The sequence below is a fragment of the Myotis brandtii genome, unplaced genomic scaffold, assembly GCF_000412655.1.
Source record: "Myotis brandtii unplaced genomic scaffold, ASM41265v1 scaffold582, whole genome shotgun sequence".
Classification (NCBI taxonomy): Eukaryota; Metazoa; Chordata; class Mammalia; order Chiroptera; family Vespertilionidae; genus Myotis; species Myotis brandtii.
Window position 1 is genome coordinate 226356 of NW_005370187.1, and position 17536 is coordinate 243891.

Sequence of the window (17536 nt, forward strand, 5' to 3'; positions counted from 1 at the left end):
TATGTGCGCGCCCGCATGTGATATTTTGTGGAAGAGCCACACTCAAGGGGCCAAAGAGCCGCATGTGGCTCTCGAGCTGTGGTTTGCCGACCACGGGTCTAGGGCAATAGAGAGATGAACTTTTCTTTTCAATCCTAGAGTCCCTAACTGATAATCTATTTTTTCTTTCTTCCATTCTCTGTTTCTCCTTTTCAGGTGTTTGCACTTTTTTCACCTACCTTTCTGTTCTACCTCAAAATGAAACATACTCTCTTCTCTTTCATTTTGCCCCAGCTCTGTGGACTTGAAGAGCTAACCTAGTAGGCAACAGATAGCTCCAAAAAAAGCATAGTCTGTTTAGAGTTGAATGAGTTTTGATAAATCACCTTACTGTAATTAAGAGGAAAATGGTTGGTTTTGGTGCTTCTGGCCTTTGACCAGTTGAGCTCATCAGGAATTTAAAAATGATAAGTGTTTACCTAGACATTCTGCAAAGGCAAAAGATGGCATTTGATACAACTAGTTGTTCAGCAGTCCTAGTGACACCAATGGAAATTATTGCAGTTGTTTGGCCAATTACTACCCTGTACTTTTTATATTATATACAGAACCACATCCTAAATATGCTACTGGATGAACTCAGATTAGTTTCAGAATTTTTCAGACATTCACATCCTCTTTATTATTGGATTACTAACAGATACCTTTCCTTATAGTGTATAAAAGGTTCAAGCCCATTTTAGATAAAGTAGGAAACAGAATTAAGATATCTAATCTAATTATTTTTAGGTAGACTTTAATCTTGAAAGCAAACAGGGTTTATCTTTAACATACGTAGTGCTTATGTTGTGAGACCTAGATTCAAGCTGCCACATGGTTTCTTGAAAACTTTCTATGAATTTGACTTAATATTAAATGGTAAAACATCACCTGGATGGTGTATCTGCTATTGCTGCAGCAGTTTTAATTGAAGAGGTGGTATAGCATGCTTAGGAGCAGGAACTCGGAGCTAGACTGCTTTGGCTCAAATGCTAGCCCCTTTTCTTCTTGACCCCAAGCCCTTGAGCAAGTTCGACTTGTCAGATATAAAATAAACTTTAAGGTGCTCACCTGCCTTTAGCTGTCAGAAAACTTAACATGTGTGGTTGTGGGTATCTTTAAAAATAGCAGTGTATGAGCTCTGTGTGCAAGATGCTGATTTAATTCGTTTCGGGGTGGAGATTGTGTATGCGTATTTTTTTTTAAAGATCTCCAGGTGATTTTATTGTAAAGCCAAGGTTAAAAAGCATTAATCTACATTGATATTATTTCTTGGCACTTTAGTAGCGTTTCCAACTTTACTTGCATTCTTTTTATCTATTGTTGTGGGGTCAGAACTCTTCTGAATGCTACATAAGGGCATGGGGAAGCAAACAGATTGGCAAATACCATTCAAACCTAGGAACCTAGGGTATTGTTCACTAGTTCAAAGTATGTGATAGTGTTCAGTCTCCTTTACTGGCTGACCAGTCATGAAAAAAAATTTTTTATATATATACAAAGTGTCCCAAAAAATGTATACACACCTGAACAGCTGATAGCTCAATTTTGAAAATGAAATGTATTTTAATAAACACTGCCTTTATAATTATTCAAAGTGTGTGTATACATTTTTTTGGACACCCTATACACACACACACACACACACACACACGCAATATTGTTTAATGATAGTAAATAATGTTAATTATTTCAAAGTGTTAATATATAAAACTATATTTACATACATATTCACACACGTACATGCATATATATACATTTATATGTGTTGATATAGAAATATTTCTCAAGTGAATAGCATTATAACAAATCATTGCCATAAAGACAGTGCTGAACAAGATAAATATACAAATTGATAGTTCTAGTGGTCTCTGCCTAACTCCCAGGTTCACTTGTTTACTTTCTTATTCATATTTAATTGTTCAGTTTACCATTTTATTCTCATTTATTTTATTTTTTAATTGAGGTATAATTGGCCTGTAACATATTAGTTCCAGGTATACAACATAATGATTTGATATTTGTATACACTGTGAAATGGTCACCACAATAAATCTAGGTACCATCCATCACCATACATAGTTACTTTTTTAAAAATATATTTTATTGATTTTTTACAGAGAGGAAGGGAGAGGGACAGAGAGTTAGAAATATCGATGAGAGAGAAACATCGATCAGCTGCCTCCTGCACAAGGGGATGTGCCCGCAACCAAGGTACATGCCCTCGACTGGAATCAAACCCGGGACCCTTCAGTCCGCAGGCCGACGCTCTATCCACTGAGCCAAACCGATCAGGGCCATAGTTACTTTTTTTTTCTTGTAATGTGGACATTTAAAATTTACTCTCAGAAACTTTCAAATATACAGCACAATGATATTAATATTAGTCGTCATGCTGTATGTTAGATCCCCATGACTTATTTATTTTATAACTGGAAGTTTGTAACTTTGAATCACTTTCATTCGTTTTGACTCACTACTCCCTCTTCCCCCTGGCAACCACCAATCTGTTCTCTGCATCTGTGATTTTGGTTTTTTGTTTTGTTTTGTTTGTTTTGTTTTTTAGATTTCACATATAAGTGAGGTCATACAGTATTTATTTCTCTGACTCACTTAATGTAATGGCCCTCAAGGTCCATCCATGATGTCACAAATGGTAAGATTCCATTTTCTTAATGGCTGAATAGTATTCTGTGTATGTATACCACATCTTCTTTATCCTTTCATCCATTGATGGACACTTAGGTTGTTTCCATATCTCGGCTATTGTAAATAATGCTGCAATGAATATTAGGGGTGCATATATCTTTTCAAATTACTGTGTTCATTTTCTTTGAATAACTACCCAGAAGTGGGATTGCTGCATCATATGACAGTTCTATTTTTAATTTTTTGAGGAACCTCCATACTGTTTTCATAGTGGCTGCACCATTATATATTATCATTAAACAATATTGCACATATATTTACATTCCCACAGTGAATAAGGGTTCCCTTTTCTCAATATTCTTACCAACACTTGTTATTTCTTGTCTTTTTGATATTAGCCATTCTGGCAGGTGTCAGGTGGTATCTCATTGTGGTTTTGATTTGCATTTTCAATTCACCATTTTAAATATAGCTATACTTACTTGTACATCGCTTATCTGCCATTGAAATAATTTTTATTGCTTCCTCGTTTTTACTCTTAGCTCAGCATTTTACTATATAGAATTTTAAGATTTCACTTTGTTCTTTCTCAATACTCAACCTCAGATCCAGACTGATAACAATACTCTAACCACTGAGAATACTGGCCAGGGCTGGAAAATCCTTAAATGAAGGTGTCTTCTTTCAGGCTTTTCGGGACCTTCAAAAGTACCAGAGTCAGGCTAAGCAACTCTTTCGAAAATTGAATGAGCAATCCCCTACCAGATGTACTTTGGAAGCTGACACCATGAGTTTTCAGTGAGTATAATCTTGATTTCTTTGTGATCATTTAAGTATGAAATACAGTAAATGTAAGTAACATGTGATGAGAATAATTTTTTAAAAGTAAGATAACTTTAAAAGTGTAGTCTCTTCATGAAGCCACTTCCCTAGCTGTAATTCTGCAAAACTGAAATCTTGGTTTGTTTATTCAACTTGTGTCTAGTGCAGCCGTGGGCAAACTACGGCCCACGGGCCGGATTCGGCCCGTTTGAAATGAATAAAACTAAAAAAAAAAAGACCGTACCCTTTTATGTAATGATGTTTACTTTGAATTTATATTAGTTCACACAAACACTCCATCCATGCTTTTGTTCCGGCCCTCTGGTCCAGTTTAAGAACCCATTGTGGCCCTCGAGTCAAAAAGTTTGCCCACCCCTGGTCTAGTGAATGCTATACCTGTCATGCAATAATAGATCGCTTTTGCTTTAGGAGCTTCATAGAACCAGACACATTCAGGTTAGTACCCTGCTCAAACATCTGTATATATATAAAAGGCTGAGTGTCCATCCTTCCCCATGACTGTTAGCTATGACGCACACTGACCACTAGGGGGCAGACGCTCAATGCAGGAGCTGCCATGATGCTCACTGGTCATTTAAAAATAAATGGCACCATGGACCTGGCACCAACAAACCAATACTCGGCTTTGTCCAAGTGGGACACAGGCCCCACCACCACCCTGGAGCAACACCCCACCACATTGCAGCCAACACTGCCAAGACCCCATGGCGCAAAATGCAGCCCACAGCCCAACCCAGCCCAGAAACGGTGGCTGTGGGCGCCGGGTAATGACGTCACGTAGCAACGCCCGGCCTCCTCTCCCTAGTGACTAGCCTCCTTGCAGTTTCTTCAGCCCAGGAACACAACTTGCTTTATAGCCAGGTGGAAACATTTTATAGTTCAACCAAATGTTTGTGAAGCATTTTCTCATGCCTCATCTCATTTGATCCTCACAGAAGTTCTGCAGTAGGTACATAGGAGACTCAGTAGAATCCTATTTTCTTTTCATTAGCAAGACAACAGAGATTTAGAACGTTTAGAAACTTGACCTGACTGAAAAGAAGTAAGAAAATGACTTCGGGTTTTCTCACTACTCAGAATATAGTCAAACACTGCTGCACTTAAATATTTTACCCTTTGTTCTCCCTGCATGATCTACAATAATAATCTGCTTTGTGTTGATATTTACTGCTGTGTTGCTGACAATTATCTGAAAGAGAAGTTGGGTGCTTCACTGAGCTGGAAAAAGTTTAGCTAAATCAGAAAGCAGATCTAGTTAAGCAAGTTTATCTATATACTAGTGGCCTGATGCACAAAATTCATGCATGGGTAGGGTCCCTAGACCTGGCTGGTGATCAGGGCCAATCTGTGGGGCGACCGGCGGGACAATTGGGGTCCCCACTTGCACCCACCTTGGCCTGGTGCGGCCCACTCACCTGTTCCACCATCCTGCCGCAGTCCCACTCTTGTCGGGGCTCATCGGGGCCAGTGGCACCTCCACTGTCACCCACTGCCAGCGCTGCATTGCCGACGCCCACCATGTTACACGCCACCCCCTGGTGGTCAGCGCACATCTATTTCCCGGTTGGTTGAACTCCTGCCTGTGAGAAAGGGCAAATAGCAATATTAAAATATTTCTTCTAATTAATTTCCTTTCAATGTGCACAAATCCGTGCACCAGGATACTAGTTTACTAATAGTGTAACCTTGAACAACTCATATATACTTTTCCAGGCCTCAGTTTCCTCTACAAAGTAGGGAAAGTAATCATAGTTTTTATTCCATGTAAAGGGAATCCATGTATATCTCTTAATATCTTGCCTGGCACATAGAGAATAGTTAGAAGTGTTACTTATTACTTAGGAAAAAAGAGAATTATAAAAGACACTTCAAGAGCATTTCAATCCTTGATTATAGATAATGCATACAGCTGAGAGAGGGATCAAAGACACTTTATTGGATTTCAAATGATATACAAATAATTGGTATTAAATGTTTAATACATGTCAAGTTTGAAGGTGATAAAACAGGAAGGATTAAAGAAAAGAGAGAATAAGAGAATCAAAGAAAAGAAAAAAGGATTAGCTGAATAATGTTGCTATTTTAGGAACTTGAATACTAAGGTATCTGGGAGCAGCCTTGTGTATTTAACTTAAAAGGAAAAAAACAAAAACCTCCAATCATCAAAAACAAGCAAATAAGTATACAAAAACAAAACAAAAAACCCTGGCCTATTGGTTAATAAAGTAGTGGCATTAAGTTTCATAAGGTATTAATTTGTGTAGTATATAAAACATTTCCTATAAATCTAATTTTTAACATCAAAAGGTTAAAAGCACTTAATTATATAATACCTTTATCTCTACTATAGGTTAGGAAAAAACAACAAAAGATAGGACAGCAGTATTATTACCATCATCAACATTATTTTAAAGAGCCTGAGTGATCATATAATAGACTAGAAACACTACTCTGTAGAGTCCTAGGATGCCTTAGGAGTAGGGCAGGGGAGGGGTGGGGGACCCATAGATGCCTCCTTAAACTAAAGAACATATTTTCTATACATATTGGTCTTCTGAATGTAATTTTTGCTGAAATAAATACTACAATGGCCAAAATACATTTGAAAACCACTGAGTAGCCTAATCTTTCCAAGAATATCTCAGACATGTAATCACGTTACCAGAAAGGGGACCTGGCGCTGAGCGGGTCTGCCTAGGGGTGGGCTGGTAGTGTGGGGGTTCTGGACTTCATGCAGGAAAGATTTCACACCTCGAGTCCAGGTGATTTTCAGAGGACAGTTATTAAAGCTGGGGACAGTGAAACAAGGAAGGGTCTAGGATAGAAGAAGCAACAGAAGAGGAAGTGAGCCTAGGCTGGGCTGCTTTGGCTCACTAATAAGTCAGAGAAAAGGGGGACAAAGTCAGGGGGTTACTGCCTATTGCTCCCTGGTTGCAAGCCTTGTGGGGTTCCTTAGAGTTTAGGAGATACATGCCTGTGGGGGAGGTAGAGAGGGCTGGGAGAGGCACCAGGTGCTCCTGGCAGGGAGAGGATGCCCTGGGACTTTGCATGTTTTAAAGGCTGGGGGTTTATGCGAGAATCTCAGTAGAATATTCATCAGTTTTATGCTGGTGCCAAAATAAGATTTATTTCCTTAACTTCATCTGTCCGTGGGTACGGTTGGGACAAATGGCATTAATTGGATTTCTATCTGTCTCCCTGATTAGGGTGATTTAGGCTATTTACCTCTGGTTGGGGAGGAGACGTGCAAACCATTTACTCTTAAGTGTCTTTGGTTTAGGGGCAATAAGATTAAGGGTTTTATTAGATGGCTATAAACTGCTTGTTTAACTACCTGCCTCAGTTTCCTTGTGCTGCTTGTCTGGGCTTAGTAGCTCATCTCAATCATAGCCCCTTCCAGAATGTGGGGAGCTCACCTCTCACAAGAGGAAGCCAGCTCTGTTACTGGGCAGTTTCCAGTTGATACGGAGTCCTCCTACCTTGATACCAGGGGATATTGTTAGTTCTGAGGTCATTATTGTCTGTAAATAACGTTAAATTTCAACTTTTAAGTATCCATGACATTTTTTAGTTTCACTCTTTTTCTTACAGCTGGAAGGAGTTTAAAACTGTGTATACTAGTTTACCATACATAATCAAAGGATGGATGGAGTCACAACTCCAAGATATCAAGAAAAAGCCTTAGGTATTAGGATATTTTAGTTGAAGAATTATATAGTGAATAGACAGTTATACTAAACATGTCTAAGTACTCCTTTTGGAATATACTTCTAATAACGGAAAGATGTTTGCTTTCTGATTCCAAGGATTTATTGCTTGAAATTGGCTTTCTGATTTAGTTAGCCTCCCACGGCTTAGGTTAAAATATCGTTGAAAAGCTTATATGGCACTGAGAGTCTGCTTCAAATTGTCAGAAAATTGTTACTGTACAAACAACTTTTTTCTTTGTTGTCTCTCTCCAGCTACATTATTGAACAAGGAGTGTGCTACTTGGTTTTGAGTGAAGCTAACTTCCCTAAGAAGTTGGCTTTCGCCTTCCTAGAAGATTTACACTCAGAGTTTGATGAACAGTATGGAAAGAAGGTGCCCACTGTGTCTAGACCCTATTGCTTTATTGAGTTTGGTAAGTTTTTGTTCCTCACCTTTCTATCAAGGGAGCAAAGAATATGGAAAAGCTATTTGTTATGCTGACGATTTTCACATAATTTTACTGAAGTTTTGGATTCTGCCTCTTTCATTCCACCTCTTTTTGTCCTTTTAAATGAATGGGCCTTTCTTCTTATAAGTAATTTTTGCTAGTCTTTTGATCTTTTCCCCATAGAACTTGTTGCCCTTTGCCCTTTTTGGTTATTTGATTTGATTCTTCATTAAGGTCAAGTCTCCCTAATCCTATATAATAAAGAGGTAATATGCAAATTGACCCTCATGCCCTCATGTCACAAGATGGCCACCCCCATGTTGTCATAAGATGGCTGGCAGGGGAGGGCTATTAGGTGGGGGACCAGGCCTGCAGGGGAGGGCAGTTGGGGCGATCAGGCCGGCAGGGGAGCAGTTAGGTGTCAATCAGGCTGGCAGGGGAGCGGTTAGGGGGTGATTGGACTGGCAGGCTGAAGTGGTTAGGGGCAATCAGGCAGGCAGGCAGTGTGGTTAGGAGCCAGTAGTCCCGGATTGTGAGAGGGATGTCCGACTGCCGGTTTAGGTCCGATCTCTGTTGGATCGGGCCTAAACTGGCAGTCGGACATCCCCCGAGGGGTTCCAGATTGGAGAGGGTGCAGGCTGGGCTGAGGGACCCCCCCCCAGTGCATGGATTTCATGCACTGGGCCTCTAGTTGGTATATAATAGCCAAGTTCTTTTCCCAAGCAGACACATACACACACACTCACAGTAAGGCTCATTTTATGGAGGTCAGAATTTGGAAATCAGCAAGATTTTGGGTGTTTTGTTTCTTTTAGAAAAATAAGATTCTCTAATTTTAAAGAAAAGTACCAGAAGATAGATGGCATTGGGGGATAACATTTACTACATGCTGAAGTAGTGAGTATGGGTGTTGATATCTGTATAAGAATTATAGACTCATCATTGCTCAGCCTCGTTAAAGTATCTGATGGTAGTAGATCAAAGGAAATGTCCTAGTACAGCAAGGAGAAAAAGTAAGAAGGCATACCTATGGTCAGCCTTCACTGCTGACATTTTTAGTTAAAAGAAAGAAATTGGTTTTTACTATCTCTATATTTCTGAAGTGTTTCAAGTTTTCTAGATAAGGACGTCAACTTGTTTTTTAGAAATAAATAAAGTTTATCAAAATACTCCAGTGTTTTATAACTCTCCAAGAGCTGATTGCTTTAATGTATGTGATTTTTAATTTTATGTTTGTAGACAATAGCAGTCTAGTAAACCAAGAAGAAAAATAAGACTGCTTTGTCAAGGTCACACAGGAAATAATTGGTACACTCAAGTTAGGTTAAAGGATTATAGACAGAGACATGAACGGGTTATAGGTGTACTGCAAGGTACTGGGGCGCATAACACAGTAATTGTTACCATCCCCAGCCCAAAGGAATGAGAAAAAGAAGCAGTTTCTGGATTGGGGAAGGAGAAAATTCATAGAGAAGGCCAGCTCCAGTGTAAGTTGGTGGAGGGACATTGCCAGCCCAAGGTGACTTTTCAGGGAGGAGCTAAAGGATTAAATACCCTGATGTTACTGTTTGCTCTTCTTTCCTACTCTTGGGGCTCCCTCTTTGGCTCAAAGCTATGGGGTAAGGAGCCCATTGATGTAGTCCACGTAGGTCAACTTCCCAAGGCAAAAGCAGGGTGCAGAAGAGGCAAATGAGAGGTATCCAGCACAAATAGCTTAAGATTTTTGTTAAATGTTGAGATGTAATCTTTAATAATAAGTCATTCTTCTATAGTTCTAAGAAATATAGACATGGCCTAAACACAAATGAAGCTGCAGTTTTATAGTGTTATTTGGGAAATTCCCTAATACATGTCTGCTTTACCCGAAGTTTACGAACAGAGTGAAATTGGGATGAATGTTAAAGAAAATACTTTATCACTCTTTTGCCATGTTAGGCTGTAGAAATGCTAGATTGTTGCCAACCTTTTTTTTTTTTTAGGGAATGTGTCGTGTTAAGTAATGAAACCGTAAGAGTCTCATAATACAGTTGGAAAATGTCTGCTTTCAGGAAAGGCTTACTGTAGTGAGTCTTCATTTCTCTAAGGATCCTGAAAGTAGCTACTTCTAATTTGCACTTTGAGGGTGTGCAAAGGATATTTCTCCTGCATAGTCATCTAATTATATCTTTACATTTTACAAATGAAGAAATCAAAACTCCCCTTTTGATACTCATTCAATAGCTTGGTTAAGCATGGATAGTAGCAATCCAGCACTAAACTCAGAACTCCCTAAACCAGTGATGGTGAACCTTTTGAGCTCAGCGTGTCAGCATTTTGAAAAACCCTAACTTAACTCTGGTGCCGTGTCACATATAGAAATTTTTTGATATTTGCAACCATAGTAAAACAAAGATTTATATTTTTGATATTTATTTTATATATTTAAATGCCATTTAACAAAGAAAAATCAACCAATAAAATGAGTTCGTGTGCCACCTCTGACACACGTGTCATAGGTTCGCCATCACTGCCCTAAACCCTAATTCAGTATTTTGATGGACATGAAAGAAGTCGTTTATGGTCATTTTTCTCCATCATTCTAGAGACCTACATTCAGAAAACCAAGAAGCTATACACTGACAGTCGTGCTCGGAGAAACCTAGGCTCCATCAACACTGAACTGCAAGACGTGCAGAGGCTCATGGTGGCCAATATCGAAGAAGTGTTACAACGAGGAGAAGCACTCTCAGGTAGTAGCTAAAAGTCATATAAGTCTTATGAAGAGATGGTTCTCATTCCAGAGGCAAGGATAGCTTATATTAGAGTAACTTTCATGCTGTCAGAGTCTATGGAGCACTGTTAAGACTTCATTTCTCAGAAACAGATGACATTATAAAGCTTCCACTATGATATTTTTCTGTTAGCATGATTAGATTTGTTGAGTTGAAACAATAAGGGTCTCATTCCATATCAGAAGCAATTACTATTTCCAAGATATTTACAAAGTTACGTAAATATTTACAGAAACACTTACATAAGTGAGCAGAAATGAAAAGAAGAATGAGAGGAAATTGTCAATTGCTGTGGTTTCCTGAGTAGCCACTTGGGGAGATTTTACTGCTGCCCGATCAAATGTTATATAATCCTCTGCTGAAAACTTTAAAAACTCTGACTGTAAGATGAGATTTAGTCTGGTCTCAACTTACTTTTAATTAATACAGTCATTATTATTGTGTACTTGTAATGTGCAAAAGCATTGTGTCCTCTATACTGGGAGGTAAGGAGATTACAAACTCCTCTCCTTCTCCCTAGTTACAAACATTCTGACTCAGTCAGGTCATCCTGGACCTGTTCTTTAAATCTAGGTAGGAACTACCTCTATGAAGAAGCCTTTGCTGCCCTGGCCAGTGTGGCTCAGTTGGTTGCATGTCAGCCCATGCAGCAAGAGGTTGTTGGTTAAATTCCTGGTCAGGCCGCAGGCTCTATCCCCAGTAGGGGGCATGCCAGAGGCAGCCTCTCATCAATGTTTCTCCCTCTCCCTTCCTCTCTCCCTCTAAAATCAATACAAACATATTTAAATAAATAAGCCTTTTCTGATCCTTATAGTCCATATCACATTAAAATCTTTAAAGCACTTAACTACATGTGGTGTTTTTTAGCACATAAATTCTTTAAAGCACTTAGCTACATATGGTGCTTAACCAACACCATATGGTGTTTGTGTATATGTGTGTATGTACTTATTTATGAAAATTTCCTGAAATATATATGTTGGTATTAATAAATATATTTATACTTCATATATTTATTAATACTAAATATATATTTATATTTAATGTTTAAATGTTACTTAAGTATTTAAATGTTACCTAAGTGTTTGATGTGGACATGTACTCTTTAAAGGTAGTGCTTATGTTTTATGTCTATTTCATATATTTCTTTTATGTTTCTCATAGTAGTGATCACAAGTAGATGTCTTAAGAATATTTCTTGAATTTAACCTTTCTACATATTCATGAATAAATTTTGTTATTATATATTGCAAATTTTAACCTTTATGTTACTAGGAAGCAGTTGTCCAAGCATATAGCTTCACACTGTAATTTTAAGTGAGTCTGTGTATATTTTTATCATAACAGACTTACAGTTTCTACTTGTGATAAAGTAGACCACAGGAACTTTTTTAAAAATCCAAAATACATATATTGGTGAGTTCATCAGAAATGTAAAGAATTCTCTCCTACTGCTTTGCTGGCTGCTACAAAGCTGAGATGCTGATTGAAAAAGAAGTAACTTCATCTGATAGGGAAAATAAGAAACATTGTCAGAATTTTATAGATGGTATAAGAAACAAACATCAATGGAACACTTTGTGCTAGACAAGATGGTAGGGGGAATACATATATTTTATTTATTCTTTAGAGCAATCCCAGGTGAAGTGGGTGGTGTCAAACCAGTTTTATAGATAAAGAAGCAGAGACTCAGAAAGGTTGAATAGCTTCCTAAAAGCCACACTGCTTTTTTGTTGGCCCACGGAGTTGTCCATTTTCATTGTATGATAGTTTTAAATAGACATATAGACAATGAGAGCTATAAAAATGTAGAAGGAAGTAGATAAATGTGAACTGAGCAGGAAGGATTCTTGAAATTTGATACATCCGGAAGGAGTACAGAGTGGTATTTTAAGAGGAAAAAAACCCATTTCTGAATGGATCATATTTGAAGGATAATGAAAAAATAAGCCTACCTCATATAATGTTTTCTTTCTCTTTAAGCTTATTCATAATAAGAATCCATCTTTTATGTCTTCTTCTCTAATTTTTAAAGTTGTATAGCTAGTCTACTTTGCATTTAAGACCCAATAATAGTTCCTGTGAGTTCTTTCAGCAAGACCAAATTATGACCTTTTTTACTGCCTACATATACCTATTTCTCATAAGTCATAGGTTTTGTCTTTTCATTCAAAGGTGTCACTGTAAATTTCAAAAATATAGGGATCAAAAAACATGTTTTGGCCATCATTGTATCCTCTAGCACTTCACATGGTGTCTTCTCATATTGGCTAAACGACTTCTCCAAGCTTTGTCTTAATAATATTATGTGCTTCTAAATGTTCTGATGCAGAGGAATTCACTTAACTATTATTTATTTCATATGACCTAATACTTGTTCCTCTGTCCAGTTAGTCTCAGCAGCTTAGATTCATTTAGCAAATATTTATTTATTGTGCACTGACTATATATGCCAGACTCTGTCCTAGTTACTGGGAATATAGCAAAATAAACACAGTAGTTAAAAACCTCTGTCCAATGAGTTGTGCACTCTAGTAGACTGGCTAGAAAGATTCCTTGCAGCATTGTCATGGTTATTTCTCATCCTGTAACTTCTTTTTTTTACATGACTAGGTGTTTTTCTTACAGGACAAGTTGATAATTTAGAAGTAGCTGTCATGCCTGTGCTATTAAGTAATGCCACATTTCTCAATCAAAACCAGTCTCTATTAGGCAACTCCAAATATTCCAGAAGCATTCTCTGAGGAAGAACAAACATTCAGATTGCAAAATAGTTTTTCAAAAACTTAAAGAAGTAAAAAGTTTGATCAGAATTCATTTATGTCAAATTGAGAGTTTGTTTTTATTATTAAAATATGCCATATATTTTAGTCCAGTCTAGCTTTTGTCTATCTGGCTATTTCTCTAATTGCTCAGTTAACAATTATAAGAAGATAATGACATTATAAATGTCATTTACTTGTAGGGAAAAGAAATGTTGCAAAATATTCTAAAAAGCTTAATTTAGTAGATATTGGTGGTTTTCTAGCACCTATAATAGTCTCTACAATGTGGAGAATCTTAGACATTTGGCAGCATTCATCATTGAGATATAGCTTAATACTCAATGGCTGGTTCATTGGATTTCCTGGTTATCTGAATGTTATTTTACATGGATTATTTTTCAAAATATGAGGTAATATAATTTAGACCATTGAAAGATTATGGAGATGCTTAATGTCGGCTAACATTTCTCAGATGTTTACCATATGCAGGCATTGTGCTCACTTTACAGGCATTGGTGTGTACCTATAAGCCTATGATATAGTTTGTTATCCCCAATACATAGATGATGAAACCGGGGCTTAGTGAGGCGGAGTTACATGGCTGATGCATCTGAAATTTGACCAAAGAGTCAGAGGCCAGAGCCTGCACTCCCAACCACTTCACTATGCAGCCTCAAGAATTTGAACATAACTTGGTCTGATAATTTTAAAATGCATTATAGATTTTTCAGTGCTTTAGGATCATGAATTAATCAGTACAGGTAACCTTACCCTTAAAATAAAAATGATCATTTAAGCATTGTGGTTGTTTGGTCTAGTGCCACTCCTTTTGGTTATTTTTATGACTTCATACATTTGATAAAATACTTCCATGGACTAATTAGTGTTTTCCTTTCTTCTTCTTTGACAGCATTGGATTCAAAGGCTAACAATTTGTCCAGTCTGTCTAAGAAATACCGCCAAGATGCGAAGTACTTGAACATGCGGTCCACTTACGCCAAACTTGCAGCAGTGGCTGTGTTTTTCATCATGTTGATAGTGTATGTGCGATTCTGGTGGCTGTGAAGTAGTGAGCCCGGTCACTGGCAAGGGAGAACCTAGACCCCGGCAGGTGTGTGTTTTCAGGAAGCTGAGCTCACAGAGATGTGTGTTAGAATCCAAGTGGAACTTCTGCCTTTAAGGACCTTGCAAGAAAAGACAAATCCTGAAAATGAAAGGTTACACCTCATTTAATGAAGCTTAACCCTATGGGGAAAGTCTCTTTTGGGGGCAGAGGCTTTCTCTGGGTGCTAAGCTGTATATGTTAGGGAACAGTAGATTGTTTTATTTTGGGTATTTTTCCCCTCCCAGTGTTTTACATTTTTAAAACAGCACTGACTGGGGCATTCATTCTTTAACGGAGCCATCAGTGAGATTTGACTAAACCAACCTGTGCTAGCAACAGGCTGAAATTCCTTCAGAGAAGGCAGCCCTCTGGGAAGTTCTTTGACTCTATCTGATCAACATTCCTTTTGTTGGTGACATTTGTGATTTTCAGTAATCTGAGTTTCCGATGGCCTTTTAAATAAGACTCCAGTGTGTGAAGGTTAATTGCTGTGCAGCAAAGATCTTGTCTATTGGCCCCTGTAGGAAGTTAACCTTTGTTATTTTCCTTTTATATTTTGCTTATTGCACAATTGCTTTAGGGTTAAACGAATTATATTAAGATGCCTTGAAATTCTATTATAGCACTCCTTGATTAAGAAGCTAAAATGTTTTCTGTCATTTATTCCTTAAAAGACTTAAATTAGTTTGGGACATTCTTAATTTTATTTTTCAACGTCTAGTTTATATGAAGAGTGAGGATAGCATACATGTAGCCAGAGGCCCCTGACTTGAGGAGAAGAAAGGCCCAGTTCCTAACTATAGCTTTGCCCTGCCCCTTTCTCACTGTCTCCACTACAGTTTTCCCCACTCTCTCCCTCTTGTCACAGTTTGCTGATATTTAAAAAATTATTCTGTGCCCAATAGTTTCATGTCCCATAGGCATCTTCTCAGGACAGTCTCAAATTTCAAAATGGAGAATGTTCAGTTGTGTGGTTAATTAAATTTAAAGTTTTGCAGAGTGACTATTCAAACTACTAAATACATTTATCTGAGAAAGTCTGAGGGCACCTCACACCTGCGTAAGTTTATATAAATTCTCTGAGAATGACCTAGAGCTAGGCAACTCATTTATAGTGACTTCTAGTAACAAAAGTACCTATGATGTTTTCCCCTTTTTGCTCAGGGATAATGGGGATTTTCTTTTATCTTCTGAGATTGAATTTTCTAAATGGGAGAATAGGTCTTTTAAATATTGTCACAAGGACCTGCAATATAACCTATAACTCCTACAAATACTGCAAATATTTCTTTAAATTGTACAGGAAAATGAGCCATCTTCTTACCTCTTAACATCTTCAGAAAGAACTTTAACCAGTGAGCAATTTTATAATTGTGGGCTCATCAAAGCTACTGTCTTGATTCCTGATAGAGAAAAATAATTCTATTTCCTTATAACAAGGCGAGGAGAAATGCTTATTTTATTCCTGATAATTTACAGAACTAGAATACATTTTTTTCTTTCCATTTTGGACCTACATCTGCCAATTGGAGTTTTGTGCATGAAATATGAAGTTACTTTTTATAGAGAATAAGTGCTTTTAAGTCTCCAAAGGGCTTGTCCCTAGGTAATGATGTTGGTAATAAAAGCCTGTGAAAGGCTGAAAACTAAGTAGAGGCACCATAGCATTTGGTGCTTCTGTAGGAGTGGAGAGTGGCAGCTCGCTGTTGAGAGTTGCATGCTGTAACCAAGTGGTCAGCAGTGAAATAAATACTTCTAGAATGTTCCCTTCAGCGTGAAGTGTTGTTACCTAGTTTATTTATGTCCCTATAACCTTCTAGCTATTTTTCTACATAAACTCAGTGGGTTAAAAAATGAGAAGGGGGATTATGGAATGACATAAAGGAATAAGAGAATGGTTTAAGATTATGATGGTAGAAAAACAACAAGACTGTCATAATATGGCTCCTACTTCTACTCTTTATTATAGGTGGTGGGAAGGGAAGATCTGACTAGATGAAATGTATCAGCAACCAAACAGCCTTCTAGAATAGAATGTGTAATTAGTGTGCAGTGTTATTGGGGCCACATTGAGAATAGATACCGAATTCTAGACAGAGTCAGTGGCTTATACAGAGTCATGAGTTAAAAGAAAAAGGCACATTTTGGGGATTGTAGTTAGTTTGGTTCCATGGACCTGGTAGGGTAAGTGTAGGCAATGGGGACTTAAGGAAGAAAAGCTAGACTGGCCCACTGTCATAAAGGGGCAAGAGATGGCATCAGGTTTGTAGTTTCAAATGATCATTCTGGCCATAGTGTAAAAGATACATTAGAGAGGGATAAGCCTAGAACTAGGAAGATGAAACTAAGGCGCCACCCAAGTTGGAATGAGACCTAGGAGACGTGTTTCAAATGATTTTCAAGAAAGGAGTTATCCCAGGTACCAAATAGTAACTCATATTTACATAATGCTTTCTTAGTTGGGAGCTCATTGAATTCTCCCATTGACATTTTGAAGTAAGTACTGTTCACACAACATGAATAAAGACACTTTTTACTAAGGATACCATTCTGAGGCAGAGAGTTAAATTGTGCAAGGCTGGAGAGCTAGAAAGTGATGGGCTAAGCTTTGAACTAGGCAGTTTGGCTCCAGAGTCCGCTTCTCTCCATTATACTATACCACCAAGTGGACAAATAAGTACCAAAAAATGTATTTTGAGTTTAGCAATTAGGAACTTAATCATAGAGACAGAAGTCAAATTGCAGTGGGTTGAAGATTGTGTGAATTACTAGGAAGTAAAGATGTGGAATTACTCTTAAAAGTAGCTTTTCTGGCTGTTGTGACACTGAACTTCCCAAGATGCGTATTAAACTAAGAAATTTCACAAATGTTAAAAATATTTGGCAGATTGTACATACATCTGCTCATTTAAATGTCTAACTGGTTCTTATGCTATTTGGAAAGCCTTTGAAAATCTGATGAAAGGTATGTGCCTTTACCCAGAAAAAACGCATGTGTATGTGTATACCAAGTATCACATACTATGTCAGGGAATTCTCAGGACTCCTGAAGCCTCCTGTAACCCAGAGGGCCATGGTCCCCCAGTTAAGAACCCCAGACATGCAGGAAGTGGAAGTCAAAGGTAAGTACCCAGAAGCTTTGAAAACTGTCCAGCTCTGGTGAACTGGAAGAATTCTATAGTTTGAACTAACTTAGTGGATGAGATGCATTCTTATAAGGTTGTATACCAAACAAAATTCTATCAAT

General features: G+C 37.8%; 1 protein-coding gene across 2 annotated transcripts in view; it reads left to right on the forward strand.

Moving 5' to 3' along the window:
• SEC22B (SEC22 homolog B, vesicle trafficking protein) overlaps positions 1–17090 on the forward strand; it is a 20902-nt gene extending 3812 nt beyond the window's left edge. Inside the window, exons 2-6 of one of the 2 annotated variants that reach the window (XM_014550108.1) lie at positions 2585–2674; positions 3356–3465; positions 7473–7633; positions 10231–10377; positions 14095–17090. In XM_014550108.1, the coding sequence (XP_014405594.1) occupies positions 2660–2674; positions 3356–3465; positions 7473–7633; positions 10231–10377; positions 14095–14249 (588 nt within the window). In that variant the 5' untranslated portion in view covers positions 2585–2659 and the 3' untranslated portion in view covers positions 14250–17090. The remainder of the gene's footprint in view (positions 1–2584; positions 2675–3355; positions 3466–7472; positions 7634–10230; positions 10378–14094) is intronic. The other variant, XM_005879076.2, reaches the window with a different exon arrangement.
• The last annotated feature ends 446 nt before the right edge of the window (positions 17091–17536 follow it).